The 17,811-nt window shown below is 33.8% G+C and overlaps 3 protein-coding genes across 8 annotated transcripts; 1 reads left to right on the forward strand and 2 right to left on the reverse strand.

Moving 5' to 3' along the window:
• Window positions 1–1,768: 1,768 nt before the first annotated feature.
• Window positions 1,769–5,409, reverse strand: LOC115706504 (alpha/beta hydrolase domain-containing protein WAV2). 5 transcript variants are annotated; one of them, XM_030634168.2, is made up of 8 exons: window positions 4,976–5,409; window positions 4,553–4,588; window positions 4,359–4,437; window positions 4,142–4,196; window positions 3,940–4,056; window positions 2,913–3,077; window positions 2,310–2,541; window positions 1,769–2,206 (listed from the first exon to the last, which is right to left on the reverse strand). In XM_030634168.2, exons 1-8 carry the CDS (start codon window positions 5,211–5,213, stop codon window positions 2,190–2,192), a joined length of 939 nt encoding a protein of 312 aa, XP_030490028.2. In that variant the 5' UTR covers window positions 5,214–5,409; the 3' UTR covers window positions 1,769–2,189. The 5 variants fall into 5 exon arrangements, with proteins under 5 accessions (XP_030490028.2, XP_030490025.1, XP_030490023.1 ...); XM_030634165.2 differs by having other exon boundaries at window positions 1,769–2,110; window positions 4,976–5,406; XM_030634163.2 differs by having other exon boundaries at window positions 1,769–2,110; window positions 2,304–2,541; window positions 4,976–5,406.
• Window positions 5,410–10,500: 5,091 nt separating this feature from the next.
• On the forward strand, window positions 10,501–11,485 carry LOC133030488 (uncharacterized). The gene is made up of 2 exons (XM_061103269.1): window positions 10,501–11,052; window positions 11,147–11,485. The coding sequence occupies exons 1-2, from the start codon at window positions 10,501–10,503 to the stop codon at window positions 11,483–11,485; spliced, it is 891 nt and encodes a 296-aa protein (XP_060959252.1).
• Window positions 11,486–12,064: 579 nt separating this feature from the next.
• LOC133031694 (nuclear transcription factor Y subunit A-7-like) lies at window positions 12,065–16,666 on the reverse strand. 2 transcript variants are annotated; one of them, XM_061105242.1, is made up of 6 exons: window positions 16,354–16,666; window positions 15,086–15,183; window positions 14,194–14,306; window positions 14,033–14,104; window positions 13,569–13,724; window positions 12,065–12,792 (listed from the first exon to the last, which is right to left on the reverse strand). In XM_061105242.1, exons 2-6 carry the CDS (start codon window positions 15,102–15,104, stop codon window positions 12,457–12,459), a joined length of 696 nt encoding a protein of 231 aa, XP_060961225.1. In that variant the 5' UTR covers window positions 15,105–15,183; window positions 16,354–16,666; the 3' UTR covers window positions 12,065–12,456. The 2 variants fall into 2 exon arrangements, with proteins under 2 accessions (XP_060961225.1, XP_060961219.1); XM_061105236.1 differs by lacking the exon at window positions 16,354–16,666 and adding an exon at window positions 16,091–16,288 and having other exon boundaries at window positions 15,086–15,193.
• Window positions 16,667–17,811: the final 1,145 nt, after the last annotated feature.

The following is a 17,811-nucleotide window of genomic DNA, read 5'->3' on the forward strand; positions in this document are numbered from 1 at the left end:
AAAAAATATGAGTTATTTTTTTATTCTTATTGCATTTTAGATAGAATCTCATACATTTTATCATCTGTATACTGTCATTTTTGAGGTACATGTTCTTAGGCAGTGATAGCTATCCAATGAAGACGATTATACTTTAAAGAAGAAAGGAATGCTGCTAGTGTGTTGAAGATCATGAAAAGGTCATACTATTACTAGCTATCAATATCATCACTAGATGTCACGGTAGATTTCCAACCTTTTGAGTTTATTTGAGTCAGTTGTTACTATCTCTTGGTGGGGTTATTGAAGCTTGTAAAGCTACTGTAACCCTTAAAGCATTTTGCTTTCTACCAAACTAATCAGTGTGCTGATGCTTAATTCATAGGAGATTTGTTAAAGCTTTGGCCATTTATATTAATGGATAAAATTAAAATTTTTGTCATTCGATGTTGTATTGGTAGTTTTTCATTTTGCAGAATTGAAGGAATATTCTATAGACTATAGTATTTACTGAATTAAACATGTGGAAGTAAAATAAACCACTCTAACTCGGGGTTACATTTTCTTTAAGACTTACTTTATTTCACAAATACAAATAACTTAGTAGTATCAAAACAATATCTTCTACAAAATCACGAAAGTTAATGGGAATTGGCCACTATGTTACTTCATTAAATGGTTCATGATGGCTCATAAGCAATAATTAATATGCAATGGCTGAGTTGGCTTATAGAAAAAGTGGGAACAAGGTGTGTCACAACGGCTATGGTCAGTATCAAAACGAAAAAAGAAAGATCTTATAGGTGGAACTAATTGGACAGCTTGATCATCCAAAGAATTAAGAAAGGAATCCCAGCTGGTTGATAAAATAACTCCTGTCATATATAAATATTCTTTTTAACAAAAAACCTATGTACTCATACAACTGGAGATTAAAATAAATAAAGAAAAAATAATGTGGCCTAACGATTCTGTTCAACAAGCCTTCCCATGCATAAACCTACCTTTCATTACGCATGGTATGGATTAAAGTGACAAGACTGGATCTATTGGCTAAATATCCCAACTACAACATAAGCTTTTAGTTGTAGATACTAGGGAAACTGTCATACATAATAGTTTGTTTAAGAATTTCAAAAAATGGAATGAGGATCAAAACCATTGCATTTTAATTCTTAACTAAAAGTTGATGTGGTCATCACTATCACCATTATTTTGAGTTTAAAAGTTCTTTTAGAATATGTGAGTAATACTTTATAATAACATAATAATTAAAATAAATGAGTCATTAATAAAATTAAATGGTAGGAGTGTTATGATTGCCCTGTGTTGTTCATGACTACGAATATGGATAGTGGATACATTTATGACGAAGACCCCATTCTTAATCTTACAGAAACTTCCATTTTGTCCAACTACTTTCTTGTTAAACTTTTATGAGTTTTAAAAAGAATAATGAAACTCAATTCCTATATATGATAAAATGTAATAGATACAATTGCGTCCTTAACCGGTAACTGCTTGGCAAATCGAAACACTAAACAGTAAAACATCAAGTGTGAATTACATCATTGCCATTAGTAGAAAAAACAGGAAATTGTTATTATTGTAATATTACTTTAAATGTTGATAACATGTGATCTCATGATTGAAATCTTCCCTGATTGTGAATGATGTAGTCAACTGAATAAAATAGGTTACAATTAACTAATTGATGCGATTTAAGAGCAGATAACAGTAATACAATTATATAAATGGACACAGTTGTAGTAACTAAAGAATAGTCAAATTTAACAATAGAGCGATTATCATAGTGATATATTGGAATAAATAATGATACAAAAGCCACCAGCACATACCAATAGAGCTTTATAAAAATATATATTTGCATTTGTAGTGAACTTTCTTATTTCATACAATGAGTCAGTTAGAACTGATTAGTTATGGTACCTGTGTCAGATGTCTTAAAAAAGAGTTGTATACCAAAGGGTATTTCACATATTTTTTCTTCTGCATCTTCTGAAATTCTTAAAACCAACAAAAATCACCAAGAAATTCTTAATGGGAAGCAACCGCAGCAGGTCTCGGAAAATGGCAACTCCTCCTCACAAAGTGCTTTTGACTGCTGCAGCTTCAATAGAAAGTACAAAAAGTTGTTGAGTCCTGGAAGAGCCAACGAATAAAACTTGCAAAGAATAAATTTCTTCAAATCACCTAGCCCCAGTATCTGAAAGCATGAAGAGAGTTTAAACAAGGAAAAAGGATGATATATTGTAGAGAAGTGAAGACAAACAAGTGGGACTGATTTAGCAAATGTATTATACCATTACCACTCTTAGATGATTCATTTCTTTCTGAAGCATGCTGAAGAAGGAACTCTTTAACTGTTCTCCAGTAGCGGTCACCACCGGAATGCCAAGTATCCATATGCATGCCATCAGGAAATTCCACAAAAACACACTGCCTGTTGCGAGCAGCTGCTTTAGCATAGAGCATTTGCATCTGGGATGGGGGAATCATCTCATCTTGCAAGCCAGAGATAAAAAGAATAGGCTGCTTAATCTGCAAAGAGCCAGTAAAAAAAAGTGGTCAATGAAAACATGAGTTCCTCTATAAGATATTGGAAAATAACAAATCAACAGCATTTCTATGTTGGGATGTCACATGTCTCATTCAAAATACAGGTTTGAAAAATCACATAGCAAGGTACCATTACGGATTCAGATTTTAAAGAAGCTAAAAAGATTGTGCCACACACATGAAGTAATTTAAACATGTTCATATATAGTTGAGAAAAATAATCATGTCTAGTATGCACATCCAAACACACATCAACTACTGAATAACCCATATACAACGAATAAGATGATGCAGTCAAGTTGGCAAAGAAGTGTTCATCGTACATACAGGCATTCAATGAGCTATAGCCTCACCTCACCAACGACATCAATGGTATTCCATGGAGATCGTACAAGAAAATTGAGAACTTTAGGACCTTTCGCACCACTGCTACCAATAAACCACTTGAGGAAAGGGAATAAAACTCCAGCCAAATCCAAAATAGACGTGAAAGTGTTCTCCAATATCAATGCAGCAACCTGCAATATAAAGAATTGCCAAAGATTTATGCACCTACCAGCATTAAGGGACAGAGGAACTATTCCAAACATAATGGTAATAATAATTTATTGCCAAAAAAAAAAAAGGCACGGTACTTGAGATGGTTGATAGGAGTTGTGAGAGAAAAATGACAAAAGTAACACATCAGAAAGGCTAAATAAAAGGTTACTCCCTTTCTCTTTCTATAAGTAAAAGATATATACCAACGATGGGACACTACATCCAAAAAGGTGGGAGGAAAGTAAAAGTTAAAATAATGTTAAAGGTAATAACAATTAGCCTGGAATGTACAAGTGTAAAATTGATATTTAAAACAATAAAGGAGAAAGCCAACACATCTTACTACATGACAAGCATTTCTAGATTCCAATCTAGGTTTCTTAAACACAGAATGCTTCCTTAGCAAGCTAAAAGTGAGTAAAGAAATTCTTAGCATACATGCACACGGACATAGTACATACAAAAGGAGCTTCAACACATGGCATGGAAATTACAATGTATCTTTCAATCCTACTTAGGTAAGGTAATCTTTCACCTTAAACAGAATGTCACACATAAGAACTCAGTGTCAATGGTAGTTATCAGTAGTTCCACAAATACCTTAGTAGATTTATGATCCAAATAACAGTTCTTTAGTATGTAATGCTTGCCTAGCACATTTAATCAAAGCCTTGTCACCTACTGAATTATTATTATTATTATTATTATTATTATTATTATTATTATTATTATTATTTTTAACTGAAAATTCCAAACACTGAAAATTCTGAAATTTCTACCACTTCATTTCTCTCCTGGCTAAATATTAGACGTATAAGAATAACTTAACAGCAAAGATACCTTATCAGGGTTATTTTTGGTAACCACAGCTCCAACTGCACCTCCAAGTGACCTTCCAAACACAACTATTCTAGATGTATCAATGTCAGTTCTCTGAGAAAGATGATCCAATGCAGCCTAACAGCCGGAACAAAATATATAGTTAGAACATACCTACGTTATAAGCAGTACATGAAACTATATTGTATCAGCTAACAAATACCTGAGCATCCTTAGTAATTCCGTGTTGTGAAGGAAATCCATCACTTGCACCGTAACTGTTTGTATAGATAAGTTAATATCATTCATCCAACAAGTATATAAAGGCACAAAAATTATATCTAACAACACTAGAAGCTGTCATGCACCGATCCAAATCAAGCTGCAAATGACATAACCAAGTCATAAAAGTGAAATAGAACACGAGGTTATATAGATACCCTCTATATGAAAGCATGAACACGTTGCACTGCAACCTCTGTAGCATTATACGGACCATGTCAAGTCGGTGAGCAATATCTACAGGCCAATAGTCAAGGCCGCTCAAAAGTAATTAAACTGGACATATTAAATTTTAAGAAAACTGTACATAATATAACAAAGACTACGACGACGATAATAATAAGTAGGATACTCCCAGCATTTTCTTGGAAAAACAAGAGGGTTGGACCTGCAAAACCATAAACACAAATTTTTAAGCCTAAAAAAAAAACACATAATATCCACGGATAATTCTTAAATGATTCAAAAAGAAATAAGACTGTAAATTTCACTTGTTCAATTAACCTAAAAGCGTAATTGACTTATAATATGCTTGTTAGAGAATCAAAAACTAGTTCAACTTCCTAAATTTTTTTACAATTCACCCAATGGAATAGAAACCTAAGCTCAATTTTTCTTTCCGACCACAAAGTTATACGACACAATCAGATCTTACAACTTCAATCGAACCCTAAAATGTTCGACTCAAACATAACCATAACCAAAATTAGTAACCAGCTTGAAATTCAGCAAAGAAGAAAATAACGGGTTGAAAGAAAAGAAAAGCGGATCGGACCTCGGCAGTCGGGAAAGAGCTTGATGAACCAGGCATGAAGGCGTACGCCATCTGAGGATTGGAGCCAGACGTCCTCGTAAGGGAGTCGGAGGCGAGCAGGGGTTATGGGGTAGGATTTAGTAAGGCCTGGTAGAACAGGTACATAGACCAGACGCTCCTGGAGAGCGACCAGTAACGCCATTCCGGCCACCACCAAACCTCCCACTCCGTACAGCAAAGCGTTCACGTAAGACACCATTTTCGAGCTGGAACTGAAGCTTTGGTTCTGTCTGTCTGTATAGTTATTGAGAAAAGAAAAGGGGAAAGGGAAAGTTTCCCCCACACACACAGGAATTTTTTGTTTTGTTTTTAATTTCTGGCTGGTATGGACTTGTGTTTGTGCCTTTTGAATTGAATTTCGCAATTTTCCAAGGACCAAAGGAATTAGAAATAGAATAATATTCTCATTATTGTTATTACCTATTATTATTATTATTATTATTATTTGAAATGGAATATTAGAATAATATTTTTACTGGATTATTTTAAACAATTTATTAATTAATATAGATCTTACTTCAAAAAATAATGCTTAAGACAACGCCAGTTTTCTTAAAACGGACAACTAACACTAACATTGATAGAGTAATAATACGTGTACACTCAATACTATACAGACAGTCTTACATGATACCGTTTTAGGTACATATATTAATATTACTATTAATTTGCGTGATTAAGTAAGCACATAAAATATTGGGTAATAATTTGTTGATGCATAGTGTCACGGGCTCACCTTTTTAGGTAGCGGAACACCCGTGCGGCACCTTGACTTCTCTAAGCCAAGGTCAGCCTTTCAACTATCCGAGTAACAATGAGCTCATTTTTCGCGCGACCGTGTGCCTCGTGCACACTTCCGTCTCTCGAACAACTCCCGCCGAGTCATGCTCGCAAGCATCCATGAGTGCATCCAAGCATCGAGGCTCTCTAGCCAAGATAGTCGCACTGTCCATAGGTTCCTACCATGGTAAGACAAATCCCAACACCGACGCTCACCTTGTCACTCGTGACCAAGGTAGCATGTGTGGCAAGATGCCAACACCAAGCTAACGTGCCAACGCTTCTATCATGCCCCATTCGATACTGTCCGAACAGTCTCCCTCGTCGCCCAAGGACTCCCATACGTCCATGGACCAATCCTCAAGGTGTCATGCCTCCACGCATGTTGGCAGGCCCTCAAGACAAGCCACCAAGCTAGTTGCATACATTAGACCTCTGTCCCTTTCCAACATGGTGCATCCGTCCCATGCGTGTATGCCAACTAGCCCACGAATGACTACCCGTGTCATCTCGTGTTGAGACTCATGGCCAAGGCGCACCACAACGTACCTTGGAGGATCTAGGCCACGTCCCGTGCAAACGGCATACCGGCAAGCCAAGGGAAACGTACCAGTGAACCTCTAGCGGCATTCTTCGACGCACTACCGAGTCGGCCCAATAATGTCCATGAGTACTCCAACTCATGAAGACATATGAGTCCCCTCGTGGTCCTCATAAGCCCGCCCTACTAGCCCCACTGACTAGTAGTAGCTCACTTAGCACCAAGGTGCAAGGGCTAGTGGAGAGCTGACACCAGGGTACCCCCTTAAAGAGCATTCTGAGCTTTTAGCCTTCTACCAGAAACATACATAATTTTGGCTCTGTAGACATACAGCCAAACTGTAAACCAAATCACATAGTTTTGCCAAACCGATTGCACCATTCTATTTGTAGACCCAAATAAATGGCGAATACCAAGTCCCGTCCCGATCCGGGCAATATTGAAGATATTTACGAAAATGTCACTGCATACAAACTAAGCATCAACATGCCAGCAGCATACACCACAACATGCGCCACCACTTGACCATCACTTGGCCAACTTGTGGGCATCACTTAGCTTGTAACGTGCCATCATAGCACGCACGTAACACATAGCATACTCTCATGCTTCCTTTTGAGCTTCCAATAAAAAGATGAAAGGGGTACATGATAAATTTCACACCAAAAATGAAATCTTATGTTTCGTGGTAATTTTTAGATAATTAAAACATTTTAAGTATAACAATTATGTTTTTAAAATTGAGAACATAAAATAATTTTTTAGTATTTTAAAAATTTAATGGTGTTTGACAAGTGTTTTAAAACTATTTTTTGATTTTTATTTACTAAAAAAAATTAATATTTTACACCATACCATGATATAAACCCATCTAACCCCGAACCGAACTCTTTACCCAAACCCGAACACAGATCTGGACCCGACCCAAAATCGAATCCGTATCCAAACCCCAGACCCCAAACCCAAACCTAGACCCGAACCTGGGCCAGGGTCCGAGTCCAGTTTCGGGGTCAGGGTTCGGGGTCCGTGTCCTAGTCCGATTCTAGTTGGGGTGCATGGTCGATGTCTGATGTCCAGGGTCCAGGTCTGGGTCTGGGTCTAGGTCTGGGTCCGGGGTCCATGTCTAGGGTTCAAGGTCCAAGTCCAGGTTCAAGGGATTCGAGTCCAAGATCTAGGGTTCAGGATCTAAGGTCCGGGTTCCATGGTTCGAGTCTAGGGTCTAGGTATGTGAGAAAAAATGTAAAATATAATATGTTAGAAAAAAAAATTGAAATTTGAAAACTAAATTTGATGTTTTCTATTTTCTAATTTTTTAAAATTCAATTTTTAAAAAATTTAGCTAAACGACCCCTATTAGTTTTTAAAAATTATTTTTTATTTTTAAAAACTAAAAACGATTTTTAAGTTATGAACTCAGACAATTCTTAAATGGTTTTCTCAAAAATTGTAAACTTGTAAATACGATTCCTAAAATGAGAATATAAATATAAAACTACATATATGAATAGAGAGCAAGGCTTTAATAAAGGAGAGGAGTTAAATAAAGTGGTCCTATGTACGAGTAATTAGAAATTATTTAGCAAGTAGTTGTTTGGTAGAGTAGGATGAAAAGTTCATAATCAATTCATACCGCATACGATACGACCATATCCATAACCGAAATTCTTAAGTGGTGTTTGGTTGGGAGGAATGAAAATATAGAAATATGAATGTGAATAGGAATAGGAATGAAATAAAATTTAAAATGCATAAAAAAAAATTGATAAAAAAAATCTTAAATTTTTTCCCATCATCTATTAAAATGGTCTTTCCTTCTAGTTCAAGATGGAATAGTCATTCGACCAAAATGGTGAAAAAGTTATTCTATTGAAAATACATTCTTATACTTTAATGACATATTTAGTTTGTTGTAATGGGAATCGTAATGAAATCAATTTACCATTACAATGTTTGCTTTGCTTTTAAAAATGATGTAATGGGATTACATTGTAATCATAATTACAGAAGAAGATTTTCAGTTGGGAAAACAAGTTCCTCTCTAAAGCGGGGAAAGAGGTGTTGATCAAGTCTGTGGCTCAGGCTCTTTCAAGCTATGCTATGAGTGTGTTTCTCTTAACCAAAGAAATATGCTCTAGTCTAGAAGGTTTAATGGCTAAATTTTGGTGGAAGACTCAATCTAATCTATCTATCTATATATAATATAAAGGAAAGCACAAAATAAGTTTAGGTGGCATCTTAGATTTTTTTTATTCTATTTTTAAAATTTTGTGAATTTTTTCTATTTTGTTTAGAAAAGAACTACAAAATACATGGAACTAAATGTCCCACATTGTTTATAAAGTATGTAGGCATCATCCATGTATCTTATAAATATTATTCTTTTCATGTCATATTAATTCATCTAAAAGTATTTTTATTTATGGGTGATTGATTAATTCTTACCCTATGAGTTTTTATTATTTTATTTTTAAGGTCCTATAATTTTTTATTTTTCATCTAATATACATTTTATTTTTTATATTTTTAAAAATAGTTTTTTAATAAATATTTATTTTATAAGTTTTTTATATTTGATGTAATATATAATAATATACAATTTATTATGAGTTAATTTTGTTTTAAGATTTTATATATATAATTCTATATTTTTATTAGCCTAAAAAAATATTCAAATTAAATTATTTTAAATGAAACCAAACATAATTTTTTTTCTCAATATATATGAATATTTTTTTATTATTTATCTATTTTATTATATGTCTTCTAAGTAATATATATTTTGTAAGAGTCTTACATTGTTTACAAACTATGTGTGTCTTATACTTATTAACTACAAGTAAACACAATATATATTATATTTCGTTAAAAAAATACTTCAAGTAAAATATTTCTTCATTCACACTGATTTGTCCAAAAATAATTAATATTGTTTCTCTTTGTAGGGACAATTGAATACCTTATACAATTAATTTTATATATTTATATATAAATATGTATTCAATTGATCAACTTTATATAAATATCCAAAAAATTAATATTTTTCCATTTACTTATAATATTTGTAATTTTTTCATTTCATAATTACTTTGAATATACATTTTAATTAGTTTATGTATATACATCTTAATTGAGTTTAAAAAATATGGCACTAGGAAAGAGAAGAGACAAAAATATTCATCAATTAAAATAATAATAATAGTCTAATTTAAAAAATTAATACAAACAATTAATATTATAAATAATAATAGTAATAAAAAAGATAACAAATCATGATTCATTAATTTAATGAATTGTTGCAACAAAAAAATAATAAATAATATTTTAAAATATCTACCTTTCATTCAATAAAAACGTTAAAAATTTATAACGTTTAAATTATTAATACTTAAATTAATATTTTTATATAAATAAATAAAATTATAAAAATATTTAATTTAAATATATATATGAACAAAAAATTAAGTTTTGTTATAAATGAATAATTAAAAAATGATAATTTTTTTTTAATTACAAAAAAAATTATACCATTATAATATTTGATTCATTTAAAAAATATATATATTTATAATAGCTTTCTTTTATGATAAATAGCTTTATCCCAAATGTACTTTTATTTTTATTGTATTATGATTAAGATTTGTGCTAATCACAAATATTTTTTTTTTTAAATAAATATATTATATAATTTTATATTATTCATAAAAAAAATATAAAATAGTATTAGACTTGAAATTTTATTCGTAACTAAAAATTAATTTTTTAATATAAAATTTTAAAAAATTATTAAAACCGCGCGAAGCGCGGATCTATTCCCTAGTTCTTCTCATAAAGGGATTAGTTGTTAATTGGAAGAAGTTATGTCAACACAAACATGTTGGGGGCTTGGGGTTTAGAGACCTTAGAAACTACAATCTTTTTTTTTTTTTGGCAAACAAGGGTGGAGATTACTCACTAAGGAAGATTCACTTGACTTGTTGGAAAGATTTACAAGGCTCAATATTACCCGAGGGGTTCTTACATCAATGCAGAACTAGGACAAAATCCTAGCTTTATTTGGCGCAGTATTTGGGAAGCTCAATCCCTTGTTCGACGGGGTGCTAGAAGATCTATTGGAGATGGCTCTTCTATGAGTGTATTAAATGATCCATGGCTGCCTCATGATAGTATGCCTTTTGTCCTTACTGTTAACCAAGGTCTTGAAGATAAATTGGTATCCAATCTGATGTTGATGGAAGAAAAAGGGTGGGATGTAGAGATCATAGAAGATATGTTTGAAGAACGTGATGCCCAACTGATTTTGAGTATTCAACTGAGTGACTCAACAACCGTGAATTCATGGCATTGGATGATGGAAAATTCGAGTTTCTATACCGCCAAAAGTGCTTATAATTATCTTCAAGCTTCAAGTGGTAGTTGGCTTCATTTTGATGATGAGAGCTATTGGAAAAGGCTTTGTAAGATTGATGTTCCTTCGAAGGTTCTTCACTTTTTGTGGAGGGCTTGTTCTCTCCCCACGAAAGTTCAACTTAGCACTAAGCATGTGAATGTCGATCTTATATGTCCTCTATGCAACGTCTACTATGAGACGATTTTTCACGTGCTTGTTGGATGTCGGTTTGCCCAAGCTTGCTGGCACCTCTCGGCCGCTGTAGTTGCTACTGGTGTGGACGAGTTCAGCAGCTGGTTTTTCAGCCTTATAGACAGCAAGCAAACTGAGGTGGTTGTCGGTGCCGCAATGATTTCATGGAGCATTTGGAAGACTCGGAATGAAGTCTTCTGGCAGAACAAAAACTATACTGCGTTGAGAGTAGTTCAGTCGGCAAGAAAGGCCCCTTGATCAATGGCGCGTTGCAAACAAGAACACAGCAACTTCTTTTGCTACTGGTGTACTTTCTAATAGCAACATTTGGCGCAAACCAATGGGTGGAAAGATCAAGGTAAATGTTGACGGTGCTATCTTTGAAGCTCAACGAATGTTTAGTTTTGGTTGTGTGGCGCGTGATCATGCGAGTCAGCTCTTGGAAGCAATTTCGGATTCAAAATTTGGAGTGGTGTTGCCTGAAATTGCCGAAATTGTTGGTATGAAGGAAGCATTAAGCTGGATTAAAGAAAAGGGTGGGAGGATGTGTTCATCGAGACGGATTCGTTAATGGTTGTTCAAGCACTCACTAGTTCAGTTCATATGCCTTCATACTTTGGTTTGTTGGTGGAGGATTGTCGTTTGATTTTATCTACTTTAAAGAATGTTTTCATTTCTTTTGTGTATCGATCTGCTAACAAAGCTGCTCATTCTCTTGCTCGGGCGTCTTGTTCTTTGTCAGGTTGTTTGTTTAATGAGCGAAATGCTCCTATCTTTTTGAAGAACATTGTAATGGCTGATGCTATTCCTTAATAAAATTATTTTCAAAAAAAAAAAAAAAAAAAAACTCTAATACCCTTTTTTATATAAATATAAAAAAATTAAAATATGGGATAATTTTTTCAATTTATCATTTATTCCAATATTCATTCCAATAACAAACCAAACATCTTAATCAATTCTATTCTTATTACATTACTATTACTATTACCATTACTATTACATTCCACCAAACCAAACACCACCTAATATGCAACCAAACAAAGGAATGGAATAAAAATTATTTTTTTTCCATTCCACTTCATTTCATTACCTTCAACCAAACACCACCTTAGTTCCCTTTATTTTCCATTCAAGAAAACACAAGAAATAAAACCAATTATAAATTCTGATTCTTAAAACGAAGAAAATAAAAAATTACATATTATAAAATGTTCACAAGCGACCTCAACAACCAACCAACCAACCAAAGTGCATACTAAAACATTGATATTCGTAGTAAGATAACAACACACAGAAAGTAGTCACAAATTGAGGAATTCGAGCAGTACAACAAGCACTTTTTTTTATGACATGATTATAAACAACATAGGATACAGTAGGCAGTAGTAGCTCTGGTCCAGTTTCCAGAACAAAGTTCAGCAAACAGCATTTTTTTTCTTCTTTTGCTTGAACCAAAGTAGAACAGCAAATATAGAACGTAAACAGTAACAAAAGCCAAGGATGATTTGCCCGACCATGGACGATGCATGGTCTTGTGTTTCACCGAACAACTGAAGCACAGTGCTGGGTTCCCCCATGCAACAGCCTCTCACTGCATTGCATGGCCCCGCCCATGTGTGACGTTGCTCCAGAGAACCGTAGCCCACTGCTGTCGGAAACACTCATGGTGTCCGAGCAGGTGGTAACTGAGGTGACATACTCAGCATACCCAGAGTTCATTCTGTCATTCTTCTGATGCAGCAGCTTCGAGGAGGAGGAGGACGAGGAGTTAGAATCAGAAGACTGGTGTTGGAGCTGTTTTTTGCTGAGAAAGCGTCCACCAGATCCCCTTACCCTATTCAAGGCATGCAGATGCCGAGACTCATGGAGATATGGCTGCAAAAAGGTGATTAAGTAAAATGGTTAGAATTAATGATTATGTCATGTTTACTATGCTTGTTTAGTACAAAAAAAAAAATCATTTCTCCTTTCCACTATAATAAACACTTAAGGCTGTGTGTAGAGATAGAAGAAACTAGGAAGATATAATAGGAAGGCATAAGTATATTAATAGCCAAGGAAGAAATAAATAACATGAGACTACTTTTACTTCTTGTATGATGGGATATTTATGCCCTCTTAAGGATTTGAAACCCAATCTTTTTCCTTTAAAAATCTATTATCTTTAATTAACAATCACTCTTCCAAAAATCCATCCAATAAAGTATTTACTACCAATTCTACCAAAAATGAAAAAACTCACATGCTCTCAAGAATAGTCAAGAATGACTTTGAACCTTTAACCAATTGTATACTAAATTCAAGCTCTAAGTAGGTCATTATTCTAATGCTTAAAATATTAAAATGATTGGAAATAAAGAACTGGTTTCCCTTTTCTATCATTTCAGGTCAGTCTCACTCAGTCTACACTTCCCATTACCTCTCCAAAACCTTTCACTTTACAATTATTTTCCTATTTTTAGCTTGGCAAATATGTATTCCTTTCCAATTTTATTCCATTTTTAGATTAGATAGTAAATGCATCAAATAGATTACATAAAACGAGAAAACACGCTGGTATTTCGACAAAGATGAAATTCTACGTACAAAACATGTCTAGAGTGACAATGTAAATGCATCAAAAGAAATTCCAATACAAAACCATGCATCACCTTGCGGTTTCTTATGAGTTTGTTCTGAGCTTCTTGTTTTGCCCGAGACTGCCGCCTCCTGAGAATTCCGTGATACTGCTTTGCATTGACATAGATGGGCCCATTGTCTGTAAGATCCAAAGGCAGTGGAACTCGTGTGGATTGCAACCCCACCATCTGAGGCCACATTCATATCAAAGTAAGTTGATCACATAAATTATATACGCATCTATATATACTTTACTTGTAACAGAAGAAAATAGAACACAATCAAAAACAAAAGGTGGGTTGCTTAATGCCTGTGTTCTCAAACTAAAAGAAGGCAAGGCTTTCAAGCCATTACTATAATGTACTAATTTAATGACCATAACCTCTAATCCTCTTTAAAGATATAATAAGAGGTTTGATCATTATGTTGCAAACAATGCATATAATATAATCTCATCTCTAACAAGGAAAAAGCAAATTAGACGAAAAAAACTTACAAGAGCCTGTGGGCCATATGAAGTCAAAAAACCACCATAGTATGGATCAGCATAGGGGTATTGAACGCTAGCCTGCAAGACAGGAAACCCAAGTTAACATTTTAAGAGATAAACGAAGTTCCGGGGTTGGTCAAGCCAAGCCAACAACTCAACCAAACTACCAATGAATGGCTGCCACCAAGTTGTGAATGATGGAGCATGAAATCCGGTTTGCTCAAGAAGAAGGCCGGTTTCATCTGATCCTCAGCACCCTCGGAGGACATTGCATCCTCTCCTGGAGTATTGAAAACAACAAAGACTCATTAAGTTTTAGGAAATGTGCTAGACTTGGAACACAAACTAGAAAAGTTAACTCTCAGTAACCTTTCAAATATAGATATACATCATCATTAATGCATTACAACTTTCCTGAAAGACTTCATGCGGCAAAATGTTGTTTTATTTGATATATTGTTCATGTATCTCTTCAGCTTTCTCATGCATACATACATAAGATGTTGGATTGACATTGATCAATATCAAGAAGCATCGCCATGAAGTTATACTCGAGGGAAAATACAAGGGAGTCATATGTTGGATTTTTCTTTTTTTTTTTTCTTTCTTGTATATTCATGTAAAATAATAAATTAGGCTAAAAAAATAGTAATGCTGTTTAAAATTTTGAAAAGAGTAGCAAGGTCGAAGGTCTCCAAAAAAGAAAATGTTATTACACCAAGAGATTGTATGCTAATTGTCATTCTAGAATAAGCCAACTTTCATTCTGACAAACATATTTTAGAATAGCAACACACTTATGTCGGTAACTATTAACTAGGTGAGATATATATACACATATATAATATACACTTGCATATAATTATATATAATGAAAGAGATATGGCCAACAAAAATGCACATGGGATAGAAAAATGATCACAATTTATACCAAGACATTCTAGACAAAAAAGTAGATAACTCAAACGAGGCATAAAATGACTTGTGCACAATAAAGTACTGAAAATATAAATGAATTACAAGATAACAACCAATATAAACATATAAATATATAAGTACCAGATTCTGATGAAATCATGGAAATTTTGAGTTGATCCCTCACAAATCACAACTTTTCTTGATATTGACCAACGCTTCAGTAGTAGAGTACACTTAGTCTGAAATTTTCTGAAAGTTGAGGGAAGTTAATGGTAAAAAATTGGTGTTGGGAAATTTTCAGCAGCAAGCAATAGTAATCTATTTTTAAATACACATATATAAGAGAGAGATAGATAGCTGGAGTGGAAGACATAATAAAAGGAGCTATTTATGTCTAAAAATGAAAATGTAAATTCATAGTTGTATGCCAATCAAGATAGTACAAATGTATACAATGGTCGTCCAATTGAAATTTATTTCATTTATAATCATAAAAGGCTACACACATCTCAAAATCAAAAGAAGCAAATCAATGACATTTTACTTATTATGAACGAAAATGGTATAAAAGGAGTGTTTCGCAATATTCAGTGGTTGATGTCTTTACTTACAAATTTAGAAAAAAGAGTATTGTGTGAGTCCCACATTCATAACTAGAGGAATCGATATATAATTAAACAGCCACAAAAGAAATCAAACATTCTTACTCTCTCTCCTTCCAAAACTTTTCATATTCAATCTTCACATATATATTAAGTACAATAAATCGTTATTGGTTCTTAACACTTGGTTGATAAATTTACTATGTCTACATGCAGTTACTAACAACAAAAGAAAAGAATAAAGTTTGCAGATCGCTTAAGATTTTAGGCATGAATTGACTCACAACTAAATAAAGTTCACAAACCAAACCATATTGACATATTAATTTAAGTACTAATAAAGACCCGACCTTTATCTGACTCGTCATATATATATAACCCTAGTTGATCCCAAACAAAACGTTATGGAAAATAAATGTTCAACCAAATGCAGTAAAAGTTCAAAAAAAAAACCCCTCCAAACGCAAAACCAAGAACCAGAAAAGCAGAAGATCCAAATCAGGGATAAAGCCAGAAAACAAACATCAGCCATAAAAGACTTTACCAGGACCACTTTCCCTTCTTCAACAACATTACCATATGATCTCAAAACCGTGTATAAGGACTCTCAAAACAGCAAATAGAGCAAAACCCACTTAGATTCTACACCAATAAATGAACCCCACGAAAAATCCAGAAGCAGAAAAAGTATTTTCTTAATTTTTTTTAAGAAAAATAAAATACCCAATGAATGGGAAAGGTGGAAACTAGTGGGAAGTGTACGGGATTAGAAAAATAATCCCAAAAAAATAGAAAAGAGAGAGACACCTTTGGAATCTGATACGCTATGAAGAAGCAAGCTACAGAGGTGTTGGGATGAACTTGGACATGTTTCCTCCTCTTCCTCCTCCTTTCTCTCTCTCAATCTCTCTCACTAGTTTACTCTCTTTCTACTTCTTCCTCCTCTTCTTCTTGGGTTTGCTGTAACTAATAAATACAAAAACACTCGTTAATTCAATTCTTCTCTCCAATAAAAACACCCACTACCCACCACCATCTCTCTCTCTCAATCTACTTTCTCTCTCCACTACTCTACTACTATATGTAGTATTTACCACTACTATAGTACCAACTTTGCTTGTTCTTTCCGATATAATGTCTTTCTTTCTCTTATTTTTTTTCATTTTATGATGGCCCCACTGCCACACAGCCAAACAAGGCCTTATAACACTTTTGGCTTCATTCGGTCTTTCTCTGTTGTCAGCCGCCCTTCACTGTACCTCCACTTTCTTTTTCCACACGCGCTCCTCCACGCGCTTGGATTACAACCGTTTCCTATGCCCAATCATTTTCGGCCCAAAGTCCTAGGCCTTCGTATTTCTTTAACGTTAATCGATTTTGTTTTTTCATTGGCTGTGATCCCCACTCTCCATTCATGGGACCTCGATCTCTCCCGAATTCTTTTCGTTTATTTACGGAAATACCCCCCTTTTTCCTTGAACGACATCGAAATACATAAAACGACGTATAATATTAATATTTGACCGTACTAGTAGCTGGCCAGATTATAAAACCAAAAATATAAAATAATATGATAACAAAATTGTTTTTCCTGCCAAACATAGTGACGATATGGAAAAAAAAAACAAAAAAAGAAGATTCAAGAATAAAATGTTTAGGATTCTACCATTTTAATTTATAATTATTTGATGTAACTCTTTTTCTTTCTTTCTTCTTTCTTTTTCTTTAATGTCGAATTAGAATTGAAAGTAAGTGGTTATAACCTAAATTAAATCGAATAGTTTACTTTTGTGAGATGCTGAAATGATAAATTTATTACCTAACAATTAAACAAATAAAATAATGAACACATTTTTAACCTTTTCTTTGCTGGGAGTAAAATAATGAATACTTGAAAAAATAAAAAGGAGAGCCAAGATGGTGATATGAAATGATTAGCTCTTGTGTTTAATGGCTGGATGAGAAAGGAACATTATTTTATACATATATATGCAATTAACTACCTTCCTTAATGCTTTACAGTTTTGAATTTTTATTGGATTCTTCATGGTATCACCTCAATATTTAGATTTAGTCTCAGAAAAAGATAAGGCTATGAGTGCCAAGTAACTTTTTTTTTTTTATGAACATCAAACTTCATTAAAAGACCCAAACCAGGCCACAGCACAAACAAGTTTTAGTTGGAAACAAGAAGTGTCAACTCCTTAACATTGAAAAAACCAAATAAGAAAGACGGTGAGCCATCTCATTTCTAGACCGAGGGAT

The sequence above is a fragment of the Cannabis sativa genome, chromosome 1, assembly GCF_029168945.1.
Source record: "Cannabis sativa cultivar Pink pepper isolate KNU-18-1 chromosome 1, ASM2916894v1, whole genome shotgun sequence".
Lineage (NCBI taxonomy): Eukaryota > Viridiplantae > Streptophyta > Magnoliopsida > Rosales > Cannabaceae > Cannabis > Cannabis sativa.